At 42.8% G+C, this 25,629-nt stretch overlaps 1 protein-coding gene across 1 annotated transcript in view; it reads right to left on the reverse strand.

The window, feature by feature from the left end:
• Positions 1 to 25,629, reverse strand: part of SCP2 (sterol carrier protein 2) — an 854,319-nt gene that overhangs the window by 746,962 nt on the left and 81,728 nt on the right. Inside the window, exons 3-4 of the mRNA XM_044085453.1 lie at positions 21,168 to 21,231; positions 2,643 to 2,729 (exon numbers count right to left, since the gene is read on the reverse strand). Coding sequence (XP_043941388.1) covers positions 2,643 to 2,729; positions 21,168 to 21,231 — 151 coding nt within the window. The remainder of the gene's footprint in view (positions 1 to 2,642; positions 2,730 to 21,167; positions 21,232 to 25,629) is intronic.

Here is a 25,629-nt window from a genome sequence, read left to right on the forward strand (position 1 = left end):
GATTATCAAGGTATGAATAATTCATTCATGGGCTGGGATCAATATATTTTCTTTGATAACTGTCATGACAACACAGCCCCACAGCTATGCCCCAGCCAAGAAAGATCACAATGTTACAACAGAAAGCAGTAACAGTGGGGAAAATGTATACCAACTTCCCATTTCATGGCAGTAAAGACAGACTATGAAAATCACCTATCAAGCTTGCTAGGGGAAATCTGAAGAAGAAAAAATGTACAAAAGGCAAGTAAGCATCAGTCATACTGACAAAAAAAGCAAAAAAAAAAAAAAAAAAAACAGAAAGATCCCATTAGTTACCTTAAACATTATGGTAAACTATGGTAAACTAGTTACTGATAACTTGCCTAATATAAATATTGTGACAGAAATTTTTGAGATGTACTGTAGAAGCAACAGCTCTGCTGCTCTAGAAGAAACAAATTTACTGGATGCTGTATGATTTTCTCACTGAAATCTTAATCCATATAAAGACCAAGGTAACTATGGGTCCAGGCAGCATTCCTGATATCGTTGTTGGTAAACTGAAATCAACATTGGTTCCATCTTTGCTCCACCTTTTACTATGCTGTTTTAACATACACTACAAACAGATTTGGTTCTAGAGGGCTAGGAGTCTGCAGTCATGATACCCATGCATAAAAGAGTCGATAAAAATGTTCCCACAAACTATTGACCTATTAGTTAAACAACTACTATGATAATGTTTTATTAAAACTACTTCCAGAGAACATTACTGAAATTATTGATATTAACCACCATTATTTTTGTTGGAAGATCTTAAATATTTAATCTAATACACTTACATGCTAATATTTCAGACAACATAGAAGAACCACCAGAGGAGACGATTTATTTAGACTACAAGTTATAAAATATTACTGCAACCAGCTTATTAACTAATCCAATGTCAATTTGCAAATCACCCAACAGATTAAACACTGGCTTTTATACTATATGTTTACTGTTAAAAGACAGAGGGAAATTTTATCCATTTGCAAATTAATGTGATATTTCACAGGACTCTATCATGGTGCCCTCCTTTTTTTAATCTTTTCAAGATTAAAGTTGTAACTATTACATTTGTATAGTTTTCAAAATTTGCTGATAAAAATCAAAATGAAATTTCTTTCTCAGTTACCGTGTAAGTGACATATGGTTCTCCCAGATGTAGCTGGGTGACATGGTAATGTTGGCTAACATGAAGGCATCGGAGTTCAAAAACAGTAAATATGCTGTTATGCACTTTGGCAAAAGATATCCAGAGTATCCCAATTTTTTACAAAATGAACTGTAACATCCTGAACATGGCTGGCCTCATCGAGGACAAAGAAACTGTAAGATCACCAGGCATGTCCAACAAATCTTCCAAATGGCTTTCAGCAGAATGATACTGCTCTAGTATACTACATCAACAAGATTTATTTTGTGTTACTCCCCATTTATACATCTTCCCTACTTAGTCTAATTACTGAGCATTGTGCATCATTTGTCATGTACTCTAGGGGGAAATCTAACAAAATTAAAACACATACTGCATAGATTCACTAGACACATCTTAGGTTTAAAAAGTGCATATTATTATCCATGTCTTCCAATATTACATCTCTAGCTTGTTTACTACAGGTTGTTGTGAAGATGCCTACTTAATGTTTATAAGGTTTGTTAAAGTAGCTCTATTGATGAAAACTTCAACTTAGCATACTACATGACTGACTTAACACTTGTAACAAAACAATAATTACTTTTTTTGTGCAACACATTGCCCTACTGTCTGTCGATCATCAGCTCCTTCATGGCCAGTCAACTCATTCTTCCCCATCGCTGAACTAATAGTTGATTTGGGAGGGGCCATCAACTAAACAGCTATCAAGGTGGTTCACATTTTTCTGTTTTCTTTCTGACATTATCTGACATGCACCAAGCTAGGCTCCAAGGAGAGGTGTGCAGGAGCTCATCCATGGAGGACATCTCCTCACTTTCGTAAGGGAATTTCCCTCCAAACAGCCCTGCCGCCTCCCACCCCTGGCATGCAGCATGAGCTCTGGTCTCTCATGTCTCCACTGAGATTACACCTTGTTGTGTACTCCTAATTGCGTGCAACCCCTCCATCCCTCCCCCAGGGCAGGTGAGATCAGACACACACACACCCCTCCTGGCCCATCTCCTCCAGCACTAGAGCTGCTTATGGAACCCCTTGCCTGGGTTACAGTAAGGGCTCCATATCTCTCTATGCCACAGAGGCAGACATAGTTACTTGTTTCTTTCTGGCAGCACTAGGAACAAGATTACATGAAGGGCTAATAAAATCTGGAACCAATTACCTATGACAATTAGATTTGCTGTATCAGACTCAGTTTGATAAATGCTTTGGTTCTTTAAGATATAAACTGGTTTCAATTAGGTTGCAGACTCTTTTTAACAGCCAGTATGAATCATGAGTCAGTCAATGAACAATGAACGAATAAGTGAGGCACTGTGTGATACTGTCTCAAAACTAGAAACAAGGGCATCAAATTTATCAGCTATCTGACTTTTAGCCACTGACTATACTCTGGGGATATTTAAACATGATTTGTAGTAGTAAAAACATTTTACAAAAAGGAAAGATAAAGTATTCTTACCAACATTGAAGGAGCGTTAAGAAGTCAAAAACATTCCGTGACTTCATCACTTGGTTCAAAGTATACTCCTCCTGGAACTGGGAGTATCTGTGAAAATCACATGTAACAGAATCAGTACCAACACCAGACTTTCTGCCTTACTGAAAAAAAAAACAGCAGTTTAACCGCTTGTATACAAAAGGTGCAACTTCTTATTATTTATGCAGAAGGAGTATTACTAGGATGGACATAAGAAAGCAATTCGTACTCTCCAGAATTATTTTTATTTGGAATCCATGATGTAAAAAGAAAAAGGAGTAATGGCATTATTAGACTTAATTACACATTTAGCAAAATGGCACCTAGAGCTGAAAACAACAATGCCTGATCATGCTGAATGCTTTTGCTTGTGGGTAGGCTGGTTAGAAGATCGGCTCTTGATGATTGTCACTGGTGAAGTGGCATCCTGGCACCATGTGCAAAAGTGGAAAAAAATTGGTTGTGGATGGATGGATGGATGGATTTGCAGCTCACCCAACTCAGCTTAGGGTAGGTGTGCCTTTCTTGCTGCCACTTCCTGGTAAAAAGAGACTTGGTAGTAAAATTGTCCAGAAGGCTTTGAGAACATGTGAAAGAACATGAAATACTGAACGGTCTCTAGTACTATGTTCATTTAGGGACAGATCAGTCACAAAACCCAGGCCTTGACGGCACAGTGTTTTAGTGTCGCCATCCCATTTAATGAATAATACTAACATTGCATAAAATATGCATTGAAAGACTGAATTTTAAAAATCAGTCTAAGAATACGCTGTAATATCCCTGCAACTCCTATAATGGTACCACCACCAATCAGAAACAATAAAATTCCCCCTGTCCCCCCGGGGGAAAAAGCCATCCAGATCAGATGGATTCAGTAAGTTTATGCTTCCTCTTTACTGCATTGTCTTTTACATTTCTCAAAACTTGATATACATTTGCTGTACTGATCATGCAGTTACCTGCTAATTTTCTAACTGATAATCAAAGAGCAAATGCAAGACATAGATTGTGACAATGAAATAATTTCCTCATACGGGTATCTAAACATGCATAGTCTCCATATAATAGCTTGTGCTCTGTCTTAAGCCAGCCACGGTGGTGCAGCAGTTATTGTTGCCGCCTAACAGCAAAAGGTTCTCTGGTTTGATTCTCAGCTGGGTGCCTTCTGTGCGGAGTCTGCATATCCTCTCTGCAGTCGCATGGGTTTCCTCCAGGTGCTCCTGTTTCCTCCCATATCCCAAAGACATGCTGTAGGTGAACTGGACACTCTAAATTGCCCCTAGGTGCAAGTGTGTGCATGTGTGTGCCTTCTGTAGAAGGTTGGGTGCCGGGCTGGCAACCTGACACTGTAAAACTCCACTGCCAATCATTCTGCAGCCCATTGTTCCACTGTGGCGACCTCTAACTGGGAAAAAGCTGAAAGAAGAAGACGACTTTTTCTAATGCTTGCTAAACAGCAAAGTCACATTTAGAGAGCATAAAAAATGGCAGCCATTTGCTTTTTTTCTGCAGTAGCTTCATGGCACTTTAATATGTTGCTGTGAAGTGGTGGATTAACACCCTACTGGAGAACACTCGTCCTCCAGTCATGGTAAAGATGTACACACATAGCCCATTCTCTAAACTTGCTTAAGATGATTCGGAATGAGATTTACACTTACAGAAGGGGATATCAGGTACTACTATGCTTAAATGGAGAACCATTTTACACCTGGCTGAGTAACTCTGAAAGGAAGAAGTCTTCTTCGCAGCCTATGTCACTTCTGGCACTTCAGCTACAATGTCTTATGGGATTAATGTGTAGAAGGCAGGTGCCAGACACTGAGGTGGGAATAGATGCCACTCATCTATGGGAGAATACCAATGCTAGAAGTGGGAAAGTTTCAATATCACCAGGGAACTGAGATTCTGAAACAACTCCTTCCCAACCTAAATGGATGTTGAAAATTAGATTTTGCTCTCGTCTCAGAATTTTGCAAACAGGTATTGTATCAGTGACACTGTTGGAGAGAACTACAGGAATCTTCCCTACCATGGAATAGGAAACACACATCCCACCAACAACCCTTTGTAGTGCTGCACCCTAGCAGAAGAAGAGAATGGCTGCATTCTCCCAAATGACAATAATGTTGCTACATGGAGTGGCCCACATCCCAAAGATCTAAGTCAGATATGACTTCTGAATCTGTATTTCTAGAAAAGGACTGGAGGAGCAGCTCACTTTGTCTATCAGCATTTTCACTTTCCATGGCCTGTGTGGTGGTGACAGTGTTGTAGATCCCTATAGCCCCTGCCACATATGCAATGCCTCCCTGCAAAGAAGTTAAGACTGCATGCACCTCTGTTTGAGTCAGTCAGTACAAGAGGACACCACTTCCCTTGAACTGTGGAGAAGCCCAGGTGGGCTACCTACCACAGTAAAAGTTAAAGTGAACTGAAGGATCAGCATGAAAAAACATTAGAAAAGGATATATCAGAAGGTGTCCATGTTTATGGCATAATCTGGTGTCTTGTAGGAGCAAGGCCATGACTCTCAGAGATTCACCATCTGGAAAGTAATACAACAGATATACTTGCTGAATTTGCTGATACTCAGATGGGATAGAAAATGCCATTCTCCATAAGATTCGGAAAAAGGTGGTAGAAGAACCCCTGGCTTTATTCCAAAGAAAGGGCAACCTCTAACACACCATTAAAGAAGTAAAGTCTAGTCCTCTCCCAAAAGGTGTGTGTAGACTGTTAGGTCTCTTATGATATCCCCTTCCAGGTTGAACGCAAGACCTCTAAGATGTGGTAGACTGCAAACACACCCCAAAGCCACTAGTCCTTTGAGATCTCCAGTCTGGATGAATTCAACAGAACTGCCTTCTAAAGGGTGGCCTTGGACAATCATCAGGATTGTCAATGGTGGGTTGCTTGGTTCATTCTTTTGGTTGACTTTGTCAGCATGGAAAGCTTTCAGCAGTCTAAGAAGGGGCTTGGTCTGCAAGATGAAAAGACAGAGGAGGTTGAAGGGGATCACACAAGTCCTCTACTGTTGAAAGGGAATATTTCACCTTCAAGAAGTCATTCACAGAGAACTGGAAGGAGTGGTCTAACTGATGCGAACATGAGCTCCCACCCCAGGCCTATGAGACCCCCCCCCCAAAAAAAAAGTGGTCTCCAGAACCAAATTTAATGGATAACATTTAATGTAGTGATTTATATCAGAGCCATAACATGGGTGGGGAAAAGGGGGATGCTACCCCTGCTGTGGGGGGGGGGGGGGCAAGATCAGCAATGTAGTTACTAAGGTGCCAATCATTCCCTACAAGTAGCACTAGCAATGATTTAAAGATCTTGTGCAAAAGCTTTTATACCATTTCATTTTCTTGTCAGAAGTATGCATTTTTACTTTAGTGGAACTATATTCATTAAGTTTAATAAACTTTCATTTCTCTTTACTTTAAGCTAAACAGCTGTTCAGCTACTTTGTTATTCCATTTGACTCCTCCTTCTGGTGATATAATTGTTGGGAAAAACAGCTTGTAGTAGGCAGATCTCTTCTGTAGTTTCCAGTAGATTTCGACAGATAAAGTGACACAGAATACAACTCAAGTAATCAGTTAGTCAGTCAGATAATAAATCAATAAGTAACTAAATGTAGTTACATTTGAATAAAAACAACAAGTGCAAAATGGAACAGAATAAGATTCCTACTAGAGTATATAGTGCTTGGCATAAAGTATAATACAAAAAATATACAGTAACACTATAATAAATAGTTATCTATCATGGGTTGGCCACTTATGGGAAGAAGTCTATGCAGATATGAATTATATCAATGACCGATATGCAGTAAAGGACATTTGTGTGTTGTATATTAAATGGGTTAAGTGCTTGTATAATGTGTACATTTGTGAAGATGAAAACACAATGAAGATGATTATGATGGAAAAAGATGCAATGATGGCTATTAAGATGATTAGATAAAGATGGCAATAAAATAGGATTAAGACTTGATGAAGACAAATAGGCTAGTGATGGAGATAATGAAGATGTAGCAAAGACAGCTATGCAGATATAATAGAGGTGACAATGATGCAGATGTGATCAGGATAGTGGTAATGATGTGATTAAGATGACTGTGATAATGCAGATGGTAAAAATGAATGCGTTACAGAGATGACTATGCAATGAAAATAAATATGATAACAATAACAATAAGTATGTGATGAAGAAGACAATGAAGATGATAATGATGATGATGAATATGTAATGGCAGTGATGAAGACTATGCCATAAAGATGAGACTATGTTGAATAAAATAAGATGAAGAGGCAATGAAATGGCGATGACGATAATGATATGATTAAGATCCTAGAGCTCAGCAAAGCATGGAGTATTAGTCTGCATTCCACAAGTGTTTTACTTGTATCCAGTGCCATCAATGCCAAATTAAGTACCTCCGACTGCTAAATTACGCTTTCTTAAGTTATTCTGAGTGATCTCTATTGTTTCCTGCTTTTATGTGTGCATTTCACCGATTTTTTTTTTTTGGTAAAAAAATTGCTATTCCTCTCACTGTTACTGCTGTCTTCAAATTGCCTTTAGCAAGGGATTTCCAGCTAGCTGTTTAATTGGTTTGTGGTGGCACTGCACTTGTGGCTCTCTTCCACTATATTTTTACATAAAAACTGGACTTATTCAGTTTGCGGCAGGAGGTGTTTGTCCGGTCTATCCACATTGGGAACTACAGAGAAGGGCTTGTAGTTCAGGAGGGTCACTCAATCTAGGGATCTTAACCCAGCCTATCACATGAACAGGTCAGGCTGAAGAGAGAGATACATCTCCCAGAGAGTGCCAATTCTATGTAACAAGCTTCTAACTCATGTGAAACAGAGACTCTTCCTGACCCTCTTCAAGCACAACCTAGATCAATGGATGTGTGACCACAAATTCACTCCTGGGGTGATGCCCATGTCTCTCTTGGACAGAAGAAGTTGGTATTAGCTACCATAGACCTTTACCTCTGCGAACTTCACTCACCTAACCACCAACAACTGGGGCAACTCAGGATAAATATGGCAAGACTTATAAGGTCTCTAGGGAAGTTAGCCTATTAACCTCATATAAACCTATAGTGTTTTTCTTTTTCTGTGCTGCTATAGATTTTGCACATTTGTGTGAGTTAGCAGTGCCTTGTACAGTAAGAAACACCTAGAAAGCAAAATTTCCCTATAGAATGGTCCATAAAACTGCACCCTGTAAAGCAGCAATACAGAGCAAATACCTTGTGTGCAGACAAGCCTGTAACAGCTAGTTGGGTGTTGAGTGGCAATACATACAGATTTAGCAAAACTCAGTATTGTGTAAACATTAGTTAGCAGAATTTAGTACTGTCAGCATAATCTATCCCATTCTTCTTCTTCTTTCGGCTTTTCCCAGTTAGGGGTCGCCACAGCGGATCATCTGTCCGCTCATGATTGGCAGTGAAGTTTTACGGTGTCGAGTTGCCAGCCTGGCACCCAACCTTCCACAGAAGGCACACACATGCACATACTCACACCTAGGGCAAATTTAGAGTGTCCAATCCACCTACAGCATTGTCTTTGGGATGTGGGAGGAAACCAGAGCACCCAGAGGAAACCCACGTGACCACATGGAGGACATGCAGATGCCGCACAGAAGGCACCCCAGCCGAGGATCGAACCGGAGAACCTCTTGCAGCGAGACGGCAACGCTAACCGCTTGCACCACCATTTAAAGAACCCTTATTAGTCTACATCAACAAAGCACTGCTAATAACCTAACTCCAATGCACCTCCCCCTTGTAGCTCACCGATCAAAGGGCTGGGTAATACAGATATGCAATTTCCTAGCTTTTCTGTAGCCAGCTTGGTGATTATGTAGCAATTGCCTCATTTTAAATGACAACCACGTGATCCTTAAAGAAGCAGACAAAGTAAGAGAGGGGTGTAATTACACAATGATACTGCAGGCTAAACTCTCACATACAAGTGCATATGAGGTTGTAGAAACCATGCACAAAACACCCACCTCACATTACACACAATGCACACGCACAGACTAATATATGCTGAGGCACGTAAAAGCAATCTTCCTAAACAACAAAGCTCACCTGTTAAGGCTATGCCACAGCAAGCCCAAAGGCACTCAGAAAAAAACACTAACACCACACATACTCTGTCACTCTCAGTGGACCCACAAACACTAAGCCCTCAAGACAAGCAAACACACTTCCCAGGACTCTCATCACAGGGGACTCCATTGTAAGCTATACTGATTTCCCTCTAACAAGAAGATAACTGTTAGTTGTTTATCTAAAGTTAGGATCTGCCAGATCACGCAGGTACTCAAGTTATTACATCAAAGGTACCAGTATGATTCCATCATAGTCTATGTAGGTGTAAATAACATTAGATGTTACTCCCTTGACTATAAGAAAAGAGACATGCAGCTTTCAGACTGTGTTTCTCAAGTGAATTGACCAGCATATTGCTGTCACCGATGATGATGCCATAATATAAACAAAAATGATTGATGTCAACAACTAGCTGTCTTTCTGGTGTCATTCTAATGGGATCCAATATTTGTTAGCTTGGCAGGGCATGGTTAACAGATCATGTCTGCTTTGCCAAGGATGGTCTGCATCTTTCGCCTCTAGGCCTTCGAATACTGGCTAAAATTCTGTCCAACCCCATGGTACCTCTTTTAAGCAATGCCAAATTGACAAACCAACTAACATAGCAGAACCAACTCAACTGAGCCTCAAGGAGTTACTGCTCAATGTCAGAAGCCTAAATAAAAAATATACTCCCTCTGAGCCCTCCTCACACTTAAGAATATACACATCCATGCAGTTACTTAGACATGGTTTAAAGCAACAAGACAGTACGCCTGCAGTGCATGGTTTCAGTGCCTTCCATACTTTTGGGCCAGTAGCTGCACAGATGAGGGATGAAGGTGGAGGTGTCTTGCTATACATCAATAACAAACATACTTCTAGGGGGTATTAAACAGGATGATGTGCTGTAGTTCCTCCAAGTGCAGATCACCATAGACAAAATTCCCTACCATATCTTAGCCAGCTACAGGTCACCTTCTATGTTCCAAGAATCTCACAATGCATACTTGGACATACTGGAGACACTTACCATCCAACCTAACAACCTACTTACTCATGGAAGACTAATTACACCCTTTATACTGGCAATCCTACACAGCCTCAAATCTGCAGGCACAGAGATTCCTGGACTTCATAAATACAAACACCCTTGACAAAAGAGTGAATACACCCACTAAAGGCTCCAACTTACTGGACCTCAATATGGGAGAATATTGCACCCCCCCATACATTATCCTCCCAGTAAGGTTCAACCATAAAGCTGTCTCCTTCAAAATCAAAATTAACCCTGTAATTCCATTAAAACCAACAGTTAGGAACTATTCCAAGGCAGATTACCCTTTATTAAGTGATGGTTTGTCAATCTGATGCCCCTCCAAACCCAGAGAATACAGCAGCCTATGCTGATTTTTTCTCAAAAACTCTGTACAATCAAGTCAATGGCCACATATAGGCTGATATACCTACCAGAAGTAAGCCAAAGACTAGCCCCAGAAACAAACTGCCCTAGTGGCATCCCAAATTAAACAAGATGCACTACAAAAGGAAAAACATTATGGCAAAAATCAGGAAGAGTAATTCCCATAGAGATAAATATGCTCTCATCAAAATAAATAGGCAACTAAGAGAGTTAATTAGGTCAAGCAAGGCCAACTTTTAGGTTAAGTTAGTCTCCCAAATGAAAGATAACCATAAGGCCAGCTATACTAAAACAAAACAAAAACTAGAACTAAAACCACTTACAAAATAAAACCAAAGACCTCCGAGGTGTAAGAATGAAACTGCATGTAACATCTGCAATGGAACATCATGTGACCCATAGATTATGTTTTAATTGTGTGTGCTTTATTCATTCTGATTGTCTGATGAAGTTTGATCTTTGTATCAAACGAAAAGTGTGAATTAAAGAGAAGCAGCTTTACAGATTTGACTTGCAGTATCGTTCTTATACCTCGGAGGCCTTTGGTCTTATTTTATAAGGCCATCTATACTTATGTCAGAAACCTCAAGGGCAGCACACATCAATATGCTGAACTGGTGGTTAATATTGCCACATTCACTTTGCCTGGTGATATACAGAACCTGTTAGTAGACAAATTCAGTTTCAAATTTAACCCCCCCCCCCAAAAAAAAAAAAATGCACACATAACCCCTCCAACTATAACTATGAGCATGTACTGGCTACACTCACTAAAGCCATGAACACAGGCTCAACGGTCCCTGATAACATCCCAGGTTGCCTCCTGAACAATCTAAAATACAACTTATCAGGACCCCTGGATTAATTATTTAACTACAGTCTTAAAACAAGCTTTGTGCCATGTGAATAAAGGACTGTGATGGTCATCTTCCTTCATAAGGGAGGACCTTCAACAGATCCTGCAAACTACAGTCCCATTAGTCTGATTAGTCTTATTTGCAAAGCCATGGAAGAATTATCATGGAAATTATCAACAAGGGCATAGGAGACCTTCAGACACTGGATCCATCCTAGTTTGGTTTTGTCAAAGAAAGGTTATGCTTACTGAATCTGGTGGTCTTGCTTGAATAGGTCACTAAGGCAATACATGAGGAGAAAACGGTGAATGCTGCTTACCTAGATCTGGCTAAAGCATTTGATACAATACGCCACTCGGACATGGTCAACAAACTTATAGAACTAGGTATAACCCGTTTTATAACACTCTGGATAGCTAGCTGGTTGACTGATATGACCCAAGAGATTAGAATTGGTGAGGCCACCTCCTCAAAGAAGCTGGTTAACGGTGCTAGGCCCCCACTCCTCTTTAGCATCCACTTCTCAGATGTCAATGCCGATGTCAAAGGCCTCTGGCTAACGAAGATCGCAGATGATTGCAAACTGGGAGCAGTGATTGATTCCTCCCTCCAAGGTGAGAACACCCTTCAGGAAGGTCTAACACACACAAGTGCTTGCTGCCAAAGCCATGGCTTAAAACTCAATAAAAAGAAATGCATTATACTACTTTTTGGACGTTTGCCACCCCAGGTAACTATGTCATCAATAAAATACCATTAAAAGTTGATTCACTAGTCATGGATCTGGGAAGTCATGTAGATAGTAATTTAGCCTTCAACCAACAGGTGTCCAAGGTAGTAAGAAAATTATTCTATGTTGCTCAGTTTTTAAGCAAAGGCACGGCATCTAGGTCAAGAGAGGTCATCATACCACTGTATTCTGCCCTCATCATACCCATCCATCGAGTATAATGCTCCCTTCTATATGTACCTGACCAGACACATGCAAGCAAATGAAACATCCGCAATGGTTCCTTACAAACAGAATAGAGGGAATAAATACAATATCCTACTCTGATCACCTCAAAGCCCTGCCTTTTTACTTGGTATCATACAGACTTCTTTGAGGTGATATTTGCCTGGCATACAAAGCATCTCTGGACCCTGTTTTGATGAAACTTTTACGTAACCACAAAACAAACACATCAGAACTACTAGATTAAAAGACCTAAAGCTTGCTTGCAACATAAATAGGACATGCTGGAGGGACAGATATGTTTCTCAGAGAATCCCCATTCTCTAGAACAGGCTCCCAAATCCATGTAAAGCAGAGATGTTAAGTTGTCAATCTCGCCTTCATTCTTGCTGGATGGGTTCGGAGCCGATCCTCGGCTCCGACTCGGCACTTTCTTAGCTTGAGAACTCCTTTTACCAGCTCGAGGCAACCCTATATCCCATGATGCAAGGCGGGACTACCTCAGATCTCGTTTGCCGCTTAGCGAAAGAGGTCTCCTTTGCCAGCTGAGGTAAGTGATTTTCTGGTAAAATCAGAAAAAGCTTAGTTAGGAATTTAATTTCCCCTTTTAGTCTTAGTATAGTCTGTAGTATATTACAGCCTACCCTATTCCCTTCTTTTCAAACTTTATAACCCTTTTTCATAACCTTTAGTATAAAGTTTTCAGTTAGGCCTAAAACCCTATTGGTTAATCCCTTCCTGTGTGTTGTGTGTAGGGGAATAATTTTGTGTGTTTGTTGGGGTTTGTGTGTGTTACTTCCTCCTAGGATATGTCTAGGGAAGGCAAGGTCTCAGGCTTTAAGAAGTGTGACCAGTGCTGTCAGAAAATGTCTCTGACAGACGGTCACACTTCTTGTGTGTACTGCCTGGGGCCTTTGCACCTGCAGGACTCCTGTGCTTTGTGTCACGCTTTTAGCCAGAGAGTCCTGCAGGAAAGGAGGAATAAACTTATCCTCCGAGGCTTACTTAAGCCAGAAGGTTCTCCCTCTAAAGCAGGGTCTGGGAAACTTTCTAAACCACCGAAGGCTCAGGCTTCAGTATCTAAGCCTCCTCTGGTGGCTTCGGCTCCGTCGGAGCCGAGATCGGCTCCGGCTGGAACCGATGCATCTACTGTTAAAAGTAGTAGGGTCGGCGCCGGCTGGCTCCGATACCTTCTCTACTGTGGCCTTGTCGGCTCCGGCTGGAGCCGACACTTTATCCAGCATCGGGCCGAAACCTTCGGCTCCATCTGGAGTTCAGGGGACTTCGGCTCCGATGGCTTCGACCCGAAAGAGATCTCGGTCCCCTTCGATACTGAGTATCAATTCGGCTCCGGGGTCTCCTCTTTTGTCGGAGCGGAGCCATCGGAGCCGATCTTCGAGATCTTCCAGGCTGTCTGACCACGACTTAGAGAGGGTGGTAAGCAGGCTGTTGAAGTCTCAAGCACTGGCCCAAATGCTCCATAGCCCGTCTCAACAGACTTCGGCTATAGCCTTACCCCTTGAACTTCCTCCTCCGACTCCACACCAGAGTTCGGAGCCGGAGCTTCTCGGGACAGCTACTGTTTCGATGCCGGAGCCGATACATCCTTCGGCTCCGTCGTCCTCGGCTCCGATCTCCTCCTTGAGGCCTTCCTTGGAGGGATCCGGTCATCGGGTTTCCACTGTCGGCTCCGAGGGGGCTAGTGGCATCGGACCCTTGTCCAACCCCGCTCTCCCTCTCGGGGCTTCGGCTTTGGTAAGCTCGGCGCCGACATCGGCCTCGGAGCCTTCCCTCTCATTGGAGCCGGGAATTCCTGTTTCTTCGGAGTGGGGATATTCCGGTCTCCCGGGGAGGGGAGCCTTTGAGGTGATGAGGAGTGTCCTGGCCTCTGAGCCTGGTCAACGGTCTATCCCTCTAGCTCCTCCCTCATCAGTGCCTGCAGACGCCTCTTGCCAGCCTCTTGCTCTCAGGCCCAGGGATCCATCGCCCCAGGTTTCCCCACTGGGAATTTCCTCCTCTTCCGAGGTTTCTCCTGATCCTGCAGGGGAACCCCCTCGGAAGAGGACGTGTAAGAGGAAACACACAGACTCCCCTGAGTCTACTACATCTGATACCGACTTAGATGAGTCGGAGGGTTCCCCACGGTCCCCCTCTGAGGATGTCTCCTTTTCAGACATCCTTGAGCTCCTCAAACAGAGGGGGAATTGGCCCTCCATTGACCCCTCCGAGGATGAGTCGGTATACCTGGAGGCTTTGGATCCCGACCCTCCACCTCCTGGGTGTCTCCGCCTTTCGACCCACTTATGCAGGTAGTGGCTCGGAAGGCGTGGGCGGCTCCAGATTCTGTGGAACCTGTCCCCAGAAGACCATCCAAATTCATTACGGCCCCTTCGGACAAACAGTTCCTTTCCAAGGGTGTCTCGGTGGATGCTATGGTGGTGGCGGCTGCCACTAAGAAGGAACTGGCGGATCCTTCAGTACCTGTCCATCCTCCTAATAAGGACTCTAGGACCATGGACAGGTATGGAAAGCGGATGTTTTCTTCAGCGACCTTTGCTATGCGTTCGCTGAATTATCTTTGTCACTTCACCAGGCTTCAACGAGATGTTCTCAAAGAACTGGGTGAAGTAGTTCAGGATCCTTCTGCTGCTGGGGCTCAGGAAAAGATTGCCTCGCAGCTTGCTATCCTAAATTCCATATCTAACTCCTCCATGCGGCTCATATCTTATGCGGCCGATGGAGTGAGCAGGGCCACAGGCACAGGAGTTGCTCTTAGACGCCAAGCCTGGATGCGGCTTTGTAATTTTGCAGACCCCTTTAAGGCGCCCTTCACTAATACCCCCTTTGATGGTTTGGCTTTGTTCGGACCTCAGGTGAAGGATACCTTGACCAGGTGTGAGCAGGACGGTAAAACTCTTTCTGCCATTGGAGTCCAGTTTTCCACTCCTTCTAGACCATATCCCAAGGGTCAGAAGGGGGGGAAGATGTGGTTCCGTAAAGCCCAAGGAGCTACACCGGACGCACGTGGTCAGTTTACCCCCAGAGGCAGAGGGGGTAACAATAATAGACGCCGCCCTAGAGGCAGGGGGGGTCCTCAGAACCAAGGCAACAGGGAGTCTCTTCCTGAGAAGCCTTTTCAACATCCCTGAGGTGTTGCCCAACTGTCCACCCTTGGAGGCAGTCGGGGGAAGGTTTTCACTGTACCCAGTAGCCTGGCAATCCCTATCACAAGAGATGTGGGTACAGTCGATTATATCCGAGGGTTACAAAATCCCCTTCGAAAGGTTTCCCGTACCTCTACAATCCCTTCCAGACATCTCACCCGGTCAAAGGGATTTGGCAGAACAGGAGGTTTCAAAACTCCTAGAAAAAAGAGCCGTCCAGACAGTGCCGGCAGACCAGGTAGAATCCGGCGTCTACTCGAGATTCTTTTTGGTCCCCAAAAGGACGGGAGATTGGAGACCAATATTAGACCTGAGCAATCTAAACAGATTTGTCAAGAAGGCAAGATTCCGGATGGTCACGCTTCAGTCCATTCTGCCCTTTCTGGGCAAGGACAACTGGATGTGCTCTATAGACCTTCAGGATGCGTACTATCACATAAAGATTCACAGGCGCTCCAGGAGGTTTCTCCGCTTTCGGCTAGGGACCAGTCATTACCAATTCAGAGCCCTGCCCTTTGGCCTCACTTCAGCCCCCAGAGTGTTTACCAAATGCATGGCAGTGGTCACAGCTCATCTGAGACGTCAAGGATTCCAGGTATTTCCTTATTTGGACGACTGGCTCCTCTCCGCCACCACCAAGTGTCAACTTCTTCTGACCAGAGATTACACTCTGCAGCTTTGCAGGAGTTTGGGAATTTCAGTAAATTTCGAAAAATCTTCTCTGCGGCCTTGCCAATCTATCACCTTTATAGGCGCAGAATTAAACACCGTACAAATGTCAGCCAGACTAACAGATCAAAGAATTCTGGACATCCAAAAATTTGTTCGGCTTCTTTTGCAGAGCAACAAGATCAAAGCCAGATTTATACTGAAGGTTCTAGGTCTTATGGCTGCGGCCATTGCTCTCCTTCCACTAGCTCGCTTCCACATGCGTCTTCTGCAGTGGATGCTTTTCACGCAGTGGTCGTACCACAGTCTCCCGATGAGGCACGAAATCTTAGTCGCACAGTCGTGCAGGGCTCATCTGGAATGGTGGATATCTTCCCCGCTTCTTCATCAGGGCCGACCCTTTATTCCCCCTCCTCCAGTTGCCACAGTCACTACGGATGCCTCTCTGATCGGGTGGGGGGGGAATTATCAGGGCAGGATGGTCCACGGGACGTGGCAACCCATAGAATACCATCTGCACATAAATGTCCTGGAGATGAGAGCAGTGCTTTTAACGTTGCAAGCCCTCGACGTCTTTCTTCCCACGGGGACTATTGCAGTACAAACGGACATGTCCGTGGTCTGGTACATCAACAAACAGGGCGGAACCAGGTCCTATCCATTATGTCGAGAAGCTCTCAGACTTTGGCAATGGGTGATCTCTTCTCAGCGGTTTCTGATAGCAACGCACATCCCCGGCAGGTCCAACCTATTGGCAGACAGGCTCAGCAGATCTATTCTGATGCCTCACGAGTGGTCTCTCAATCAATCTGTAGTGGATCAGATTTTTCTGAAGTGGGGCACTCCTTGTTGCGATCTTTTTGCTACTCCTCAAAACAACAAGTGCCCAGATTATTTCACTCTCTTTCCCCTTCCAGGCCAACCCCTGAGAGACTCTCTAACCCAGGATTGGCCTCGGGGACTTCTATATGCTTTTCCTCCCTTTCCCTTGATTCCACAAGTCATTCAGAAAGCCACCGTTTTGAGAGCCAAATTGATCCTCATTGCTCCATATTGGCCTCGACAAATTTGGTTTCCGTCTCTGCATCGTCACCTTCTGGTGCAGCCCTGGCATCTGGACCCAGTTCCGGATCTCTTGATCCACCAGTCGGGTCAGCAGCACCGGGCCATTCATTCTCTCAACCTCACTGCTTGGTTGCTCCACTTCCTTCCTTAGCCAGGCTACCGATGATTTCTGACTCAGTCAGAGACATTTTAGTGTCTTCTTTGAAGTCGTCCACTAGGACTGTTTATGCTAGCAAGTGGCGACGTTTTTCTATTTGGGCAAACTCCAGAAATATTGATCCCTTTACTGCTCCTGTACATTCTGTTTTAGATTTCCTGGCGGAGGTTTTTCATTCAGGATCCTCGTCATCTACAGTCAAAGTTCAACTGGCTGCTATTTCCAAGTATCATGTTGGCTTGCATGACAATAACATTATGTCTCATAGATTATGCAAGGCCTTTCTCCTAAAACCACCTATAAAGCATCCTCCTCCGCAATGGGATCTAAACTTAATGTTGGCATCCTTGATACTACCTCCTTGAACCGTCTGCTTCATGCTCTTTGAAGTTATTGACCTGGAAAACTATATTTTTACTGGCTGTCACTTCTGCAAGAAGGGTTTCCGAGATTCAAGCTCTCTGCATTCGTTCACCTTATTTGGTTTTCATAAGGACAGGGTATCATTAAGAACTAACCCTTCCTTTCTCCCCAAAGTCGTGTCTCAAACCAATATTAACCAATCTATAGATCTACCAGTCTTTTTCCCAAACTATTCCGACAGAGCTGAACAGAAACTGCATTTTTTGGATGTCCATCGTCAGCTCAGGTACTATTTGCATAGAACTAAAGAATTCAGAAAATCGGACCAATTATTTGTCTCCTATGCAGAAAACAGGATGGGTCTTCCAGTTTCTAAAGTGACCTTATCCAGATGGTTGACTTCCACCATTTCCTATGTGTACTCTCTCAGAGGCAAACAACTATCTTCTAAGCCAAAAGCACACTCAACTAGGAGTCTATCCACTTCTGCAGCTTTTCAGGATAGACTACCCATTGATACCATTTGTGCAGCAGCTACTTGGGCCACGCCTCATACCTTTGTCTCTCATTACAAGTTGGACTTGGCCTCCAGAGATAGGGCCAGTTTTGGTTCCACAGTTCTCAAGAGTCTGTTCCATTGAGCCACCCGGGATACAGGTGCTAGGGACGCGGTCCCATCCAGCAAGAATGAAGGCGAGATTGACAACTTAACATTTAGAAGTTATGTACCTACCATAACGTTCCATGTTAGTTGTCTTCTCGCCTTCTTTCTTGCGTCCCTCCCTCCTTCCCCCTGGCCTGGACAGATCTTGAAAAGTCTCCTCTTCTCAGGTTGTTCTCTCCTGACTCTTAGGTAGGAGAGTCATTTGTTAGGAGTTGTTGTTTCCTAGTTGTTCTAGGTTTATCCTTAGCAGGGTATGTTAGCTACCAAACGAGATCTGAGGTAGTCCCGCCTTGCATCATGGGATATAGGGTTGCCTCGAGCTGGTAAAAGGAGTTCTCAAGCTAAGAAAGTGCCGAGTCGGAGCCGAGGATCGGCTCCGAACCCATCCAGCAAGAAAGAAGGCGAGAGAAGACAACTAACATGGAACGTTATGGTAGGTACATAACTTCTAATTCCTCCCTATCCCTATTTAAAATCAACTTGGAAAAAATGGGTAGGTAATCAGAAATTCAACCCTAGTCTGGCACACATCTATATTAAAAGTCAGAACAATAAAAAGAGCGAACGCTCTTTTATCAAACACTAAAAGTCGAAAGCACTGAATGTAGAACACACGGAACAGCAATTTTTTTCCGAAGGGAAAAAAATCACTGGGCCGTTTTTGGGACTTTGCCACTTCCTCCACTGTGGTGCGATCTCAGAGTTGATATATTTAAGTAGGGGGTGTATGGGGGCACAGCCCCCCATATCAGGGGGTGTGGGGGCAAATTCCCCCACTTTATTTTGTGTTTGGATTTTTTTTTTTTTTGCAGAGCAGCGATTTTTTTTTAACCTGGGAAAAAAAATCACTGTTTCATGTGTTCGACATTTACTGTTTTCAGTTTTTAGTGCTCGATAAAAGAGCGTTAGCTCTTTTTATCATTCAACGTTGTGATATAGACCCATATGGCACCTATATCTCTGATGGACAGAGGCAGTCAGTAAATCACCCATTATATAAATCAAATTTGTGTGGTCACATCTGGGTTGCACGGCTAGGCTTTTAAGGGCTGTTGTGGTTGCCAGCCTAGTATATACCTATGAATCTATGAATATGAAAAAGCAGATGACCTAATATTAATAGCCTAAGAATTACATTTCTTAGGGTTCCAATAAAGGAAAGCTGTGCTGTAATACTGAGGAAGAGTTTAGGGAGTGTCATACTAAATGCATTACCAGAATTTATTTATTTACTGACATCTGTTTACCAGGAAAATCTGACTGGGCAGGAGCCCATTTTCAGTGGAGGCCTAGGGACAACATCTCCACAGAATACAAATTACAACAGATGGTCAATATCACTCACAGTAATATACACAAAGGTAAGAGAAGAATGTAAACATCAAACAAACCTACAGAAAATATACAACATAAATGCAAAATGAGGATGAAAAGAAACTGGTAGTTCTGGTGGCAGAAGTAAAGGCTTTCCTCTGCAGAACCACAAAGGAGTAAATACTGAGTTGAGCATGTTAAACAGTACTATGGTTAAGTAGTAGAGAGTAGAAGGCAATACAGGCCAGCAGGGGAAATAGGAAATATTGGTTTGAGAGAGATTAAATAAGGGAGTTATCATAAAAAAATGTGAGGACAAATGGGAAATAAAAAAAAAGATAAAAATGTTGGTATTAGCCTGGTGTGGAATTATGACATGACCTGGTATACGTTTTTCATGTCTTTCAAATCAACAGGTATGTGAGCAGAGGGCAAAGCTATGTTGCAGGATGTTGTGTTATAATGAGCCAGAAGCCTAAAGGCTAACTGGGAGCAACTCTGCCTTTGGAGTGCAATACAGTGGTGCTCCAAACTTGTCTGACTGAACCATGACCTGTTCAATTTTATTTAGTAAAAGAAAAAAAAATTAAATTAGGACGCTTAAATAACTTAAGAAAAAGGTTTCCCTGCTATGATTTTCATCGGTAGATCGCATTATCTTAAATGGAGTGCATTTCAATAATCTACATCTTAATTTGTTTAATGAAGTCCAAAGTGTAAAGATAAAAGTGCTAAACTTTTTCCTAATAATTGATTAATGCGTGATTCTATTTATTGTTTTAACAAGTGCTTACTATCTGCCTAATGGGGATATCAGACAAGCCAACGTGAGCAAGTCTGACAAGGACAACTTCAGAGCTACCACAAGTACCCATTATTCAAGCAGTGCAGCCAATGCTACCTCCTTCTAGACAGAACAACATTCAAGAGATACTCGACAGCTGTCCTGAACCTAATGAGCTTCCTTCAAGACCCAAAGGTCTGAAGACACTCTCCATCTTCAATGTGCAGCTTCTTTCCATTCGTCGTGATGCTGTTCACCTGTAAAAATATTGTCATTTTATATTTTGTCTGTCTTTTTTCTTAGCTGTAGCATTTAAGCTGAACAATTATGCAGTCAATCTTCCAGTCTTGTTACATCTTGCCATTACTGTACTTACCATGACAACTGCTATGGTTAAGTACACAATTTAGCACTGCCAGCTAGCTCATCAACTGTATATCATAAATATTAGGGCAATCATCTTGTTGAACAAGGTACCGAACTGGTGGTAGCACAGGTGAATGAAAAAAAAATCTCATAGTACGTACTCATCAAGGTATAGAGTGACTAAACCGGTAAACAAAATTAAATACAAATACTTTTAATATTCCTTTTAAAGAAATCACCAAAATGCAACATTTCTTTTCAAATTTTTGATTTCTTTCTTTCTTTTTTCCTGTGGCGAGGAGCAAGATCCCTCTACCAGAGACTTTTTGAGATTTTTTTTAGCTCCTCCATCTACACCACTGTTGGATCTGCCCCTTAGTATCACGTGTGTCAGTGCTACAGACTGAAATTCCTCTGCAATGTTCCTACTGCACATCCTAGAATTCATATTTCTCAAGACTCTTCCCAATAATGTGGAGGATTAATGCTCAGGCAAAGGATCTCAGCAGTTCACACAAAGTTAAAACTGATTTCAACATGTGTATTTGGAATAACTTTGTATGATTTTTCATAGATAACTAACAAACTGAGGTACTTACGGGTTATTCGTTGAATGCTTATGATTCTTCCAAGCAATTTTAGCAAAGTGTTCTGGCTTTGTACCTGTTAATAAAGGAAGCAAAAGATGAGCTGGCATGCACACCCAAAGTCATCAAAATCTAATCTGGCAAAAGTACAGTTGTGTACACTTACCATAAATGTAGATGTTTGAGTGTATTCACTGTTGCAGTCCTGACTTGTGGGATTTCACGCTATGGAAGCCCGTGGCCATCCTGACTACTAGAGAATATTTTCCTCTCCTTCTGAAGCCAGCCGATGCCCTATCCAATGCCACTAAGTTTGGGTATGAAGGGAGTTGGCTGGTACCATGACCCCAACAAGTAGGAGTCCCCCACTGTTTCCTTGAGGCCAGGAGTCTGGGACTCTGTATTTCAGAATAAGTGTAAAGGAGGAAGGGGTCACTTTGACTGAGAAGGTGAATGTTCCAGCCTAACTCGCAGGCCAGAGGGGAAGGAGGGAGGCAGGGAAAGAATAGTGCAGCAGTGAATACACTCGAACATCTACATTTATGGTCAGTGTACACAACTATACTGTATTATTTACATTTCACTGTTGCAGTCCTTATTTGTAGGATGATTCCCAAAGCTGAAAAAGAGGGTGGAAAGATTAGAGAGAGGCAAGGATGCGCTGCAAAATGGCAGTGGCAAATCTTGCTCTGAACTTAGAAAAGGTAGAAGATGGCAATGTTTGGTGAAGGTATGCACTAAGGACCAAGTAGCTGCTTCCAAAATGTCCTTGGTGGCCACCCATTTAAGAAAGGCAGTAGAAGTTGCAGTAGCCCTAGTGAAATGTGTCCTCAGAGCATCAATAGGTTTCTACAATGATGGTTGTAGCAAAAGGAGATATAGTAGGAGATCCATTTCAAAATAGTTTGTTTTGAAACTGGCCTCCCTCAGAGTTACTAGGAAAGGCCACAAAAAGCTGGTCTTTTTTTTCCTAACATTCTTGAATCTAAGTAGTAACGCAGTTGCCTTTGCATATCCAAAGAAATGAGGATCCTTTCTCCCTTGTTCTGAGGGTTAGGAAAGAATATAGGTAAGTGTATGGTCTGGTTTAAAGATGTCTCTGTCACCATCTTTGGCATAAAGAAAGGGTTGGTCCTGAGACACACAATCTGGGTGAAAAGTGATGAAAGGTTCCACAAACATAAGAGCCTGAAACTATGACACCTTTCTGACTGAGGTAATGGCCAACAGGAAGGCTGTCTTCCAAGTCAGGAATTTTATATCAGCAGAAGCCGCTGGTTCAAATGGTGGAAGGGTTAACTTCTCCAGAATGAAACTGCGGTCCCAGGGAGGAAAAGGAGGTTTTCTGGGAGGCCTAATGTGGACAACCTCTTTCAGAAACAGTTTCATGAGAGGATGTGGAAAAAGAGGAGGTTGAGAAGCCAGACAGGCAGAAATAGTTGAAGCATGGATTTTTATAGAAGAGTAAGACAGACCTTTTTCAAAAAAGCTGGATAAGTATGACAGGATGAAGGGGATCTGAGCTTAATGAGGGTTCTGTCCCTTCTGTCTGCACCAAAGAATAAATCATTTTCATTTGGCAGAGTAATACTTCATAGTGCTAGGTCTCCTGGCCTCTTTTAGAATGTCCAGGACCTGCTTGTGAAACAGATATGCTTTCCATGGGATCAAGGTATCATCTAAGCTGCCACTTTGAGTGTGTACAGGTTGTGGTATATTATTGTGCCCCCTATTTTGTGTTAGCAGGTCCACTCTCTGTGGAAGCTACTATGGCTCCCTGTTGGTTAGACTGAGAAGAAGGTACCAGTGCTGTCTTGGCCAAACTGGGGCTATTAGAATTACCCTGTTCTCTTGTTCCCTTATTTTCAGCAATACCCTGGGCAGCAGTGGTATGGTGAGAAGGCATAAAGGAATAGGCCTGTCCAAGGAAAGGAAAAGGCATCTGCCTTTGGCAAAAAGGTCTGCTTGTGGCACTCCTCATTTTTCAGCTATGTTGAGAAATATTCCCAGATGCAGTTGCCACTCATGGGAGTTTGACAGGCCCCTGCTAAGGTGATCTGTTAGTTGACTGCTTTCTCTTCATAGATACTGTGCCTTGAGATGCATTCCCAGGAAGTTTTCTGTTTCCCAAAAGTCCATGGCTAGGCAACAAGGGGGGATAAGAGTGCCTCCCACTTGTTTATGTACCACATAACTATGGTATTGTCCATCTTCTCCAGGACGACTCTGGGTTTCCATTTCTTTTAAAAGGCAATCAAGCCTTTTTGGACTGACATTACTTCTTTTAGGTTGATGTGCTTGTCTTTGAACTTGGAGTTTCATTTGCCTTGAGTCTGGAAGTTGATAAAGTGGGCTCCCAGGCTATTTCTGATGAATCTATTGTCAGAGCTTGGTCTTGAGGGATAATTTTGAAGGGAAGGCCCTGATTGAGAGAGCATAGGCAAGTTCTTTCCTGAGGCAAGGAAGCAGTTTTATTCTGCAGCTGAGATACTGTGAATGTTGGCAGCTTGGCACCACACATTTTTAAGATACCACTGCAGCTTTCTCATATGCAGTCTGTCTAAGGAGATCACGAGAATGCAAGAGGTCATGTATCCCAGGGCCTTAAAGTACTCTCTGGCTGTGAGATATTTCCTCTCCAAGATCTTTCTGAAGTAAAGGTTTGTGAAGGCAGCCTTGTGCAGAGGAAGGAAAGCATTCTGAATGGCTGAGACCAGTAAGGCTCCTAGAAACACAATTCTGCTGGTGAGGTTTGAGATTTCTGCGCACTGATGTCGAACCCCACTGAGGTTAGTAAGCACTGGGTATAAAGGTCATCTTTGACTTTTCTAGGCTTGTTGCAAGTAAGGGTAAATCTAAATTCCCTTTGTCCTACAGAAGGCTAACACTAGGGCTAGGCATTCTGTAAGACCCTAGGCACAATAGATAAGCCAAAGAGCAGAGCACTGAATTGACAGTGACTCACCCCTGCTCTGAAGTGCAAGAACTTTCTGCATCATTTCTCTTAGATATAAGGTCACGATGAAGGTGTTGGGGGAATATCATGTGCAGTAGCTTTTGTAGAGTTAGCATTTTTAGTCAGTTGAGTTCAGGTCTGGAGCTGGCCTCCAGGTACCTTCTTTTCTGAGAACCAGGAAATATCTGGAGTAAAAACCTTTTAATTGTCTGGATTTTGGTACATGTTCCACAGAGCCTTGAGAGCACTGAAGCTCTATATGGATTAAGGCCTCTCTCTTTTGGTTTGTTGGAATGTCAGGGAAGCCTGAGCGAATCAAGGGTAGTTTGAACTTGAGTTTGTAACCTCTTTGAATGATGTTTAGCACCCATAGATCCCTGTTAATGATTGTCACTTTCCTCCCCACAGACTGGGGGAGGATGTGGGAGAGGGGAAGAGAGTGCCATGCAAGATTCATGGCTGCTCTCTGCTAGGTCCTTGGTGACATGATTCCAAAGCCCTAATGGGTTCAGACTGCCATTGTCTTGGCAACTGGTGCTGCCTCTGGCTCCTTTACCTACAAGGTTTCCTATGTCTAGGCTTGGACTGGGGGCCTGGGAAGAACCAATGTTTGGTAGGATAATCCTGGATGAATCAAAGGGTTTGGGCCTGAAGGAAGCCCTTGACAGTTTACATAGACTTGACTTTATCCTCCATTTTCATAAGGACAGCTTCAGCTTTAGGACCAAAAAGCAAATCTTTGTCTAAGGAGGCATCTAGGAGACTGAATTTGATATGCACAGAAAGGGAATGCTCCCACAGCCAGGCATGTATTCTAATTTCAGACTAAATCAACAAGCTAAGTTCTTTGGCTTGTAAGGAAGAAGAGGGACCTAAAGGCATATCGGACTCTGAACAGGTGTCAATAGGAGCCTAAACCACACCTCAGTCATTGAAGAGGGCTGCAAAGGCACCTCATCATCTTTGGCAATCACAAGCCTAGGAAGATTGGCTTACAGAGAATGAGGTGTATCTGAGGTTTTAAATCTGAAGTGCATTTTTCTTTTCTTTTTTTTTTTTTGCATACTGAGATCTACATCAGCTCGACCAGCATATGACACGGTACACTAATGCCCTGATGACTCACCAAAATTTTTAGCAATATTCACAGTCTATGCTTGATGGCTGTACTATTAAGCAAGCACAAAACAGACAGAAACATTGTGTTCTGGCCTCAAAATCAAAATCTAAACCAACTATCCTGGAAGTAGTGAATATAGTAACAGAGATAAAACAACTGGAATTGAGATCTTTAGAAAAGGGTAGAAACAAACTACATAGGAAAGAATGAGAATTGTGGGAACAATACATACAAGGGAGAAATGAGGCCTAAAAGGCAGCAGGACTTAAATGAACTACATAATGTTTGGGTGAGAAAGATTAGGTAGATTATAAGTGATATATAAAGTTTTGCAGCTGGGAGTGTGTCAATATAGCTTGTGATGTAAACTGCTTGCAACTAGGATTGTGTTGGTGTGG

The sequence above is a fragment of the Protopterus annectens genome, chromosome 10.part0 (assembly GCF_019279795.1).
Source record: "Protopterus annectens isolate FY-2018-M chromosome 10.part0, PAN1.0, whole genome shotgun sequence".
NCBI lineage: Eukaryota > Metazoa > Chordata > Ceratodontiformes > Protopteridae > Protopterus > Protopterus annectens.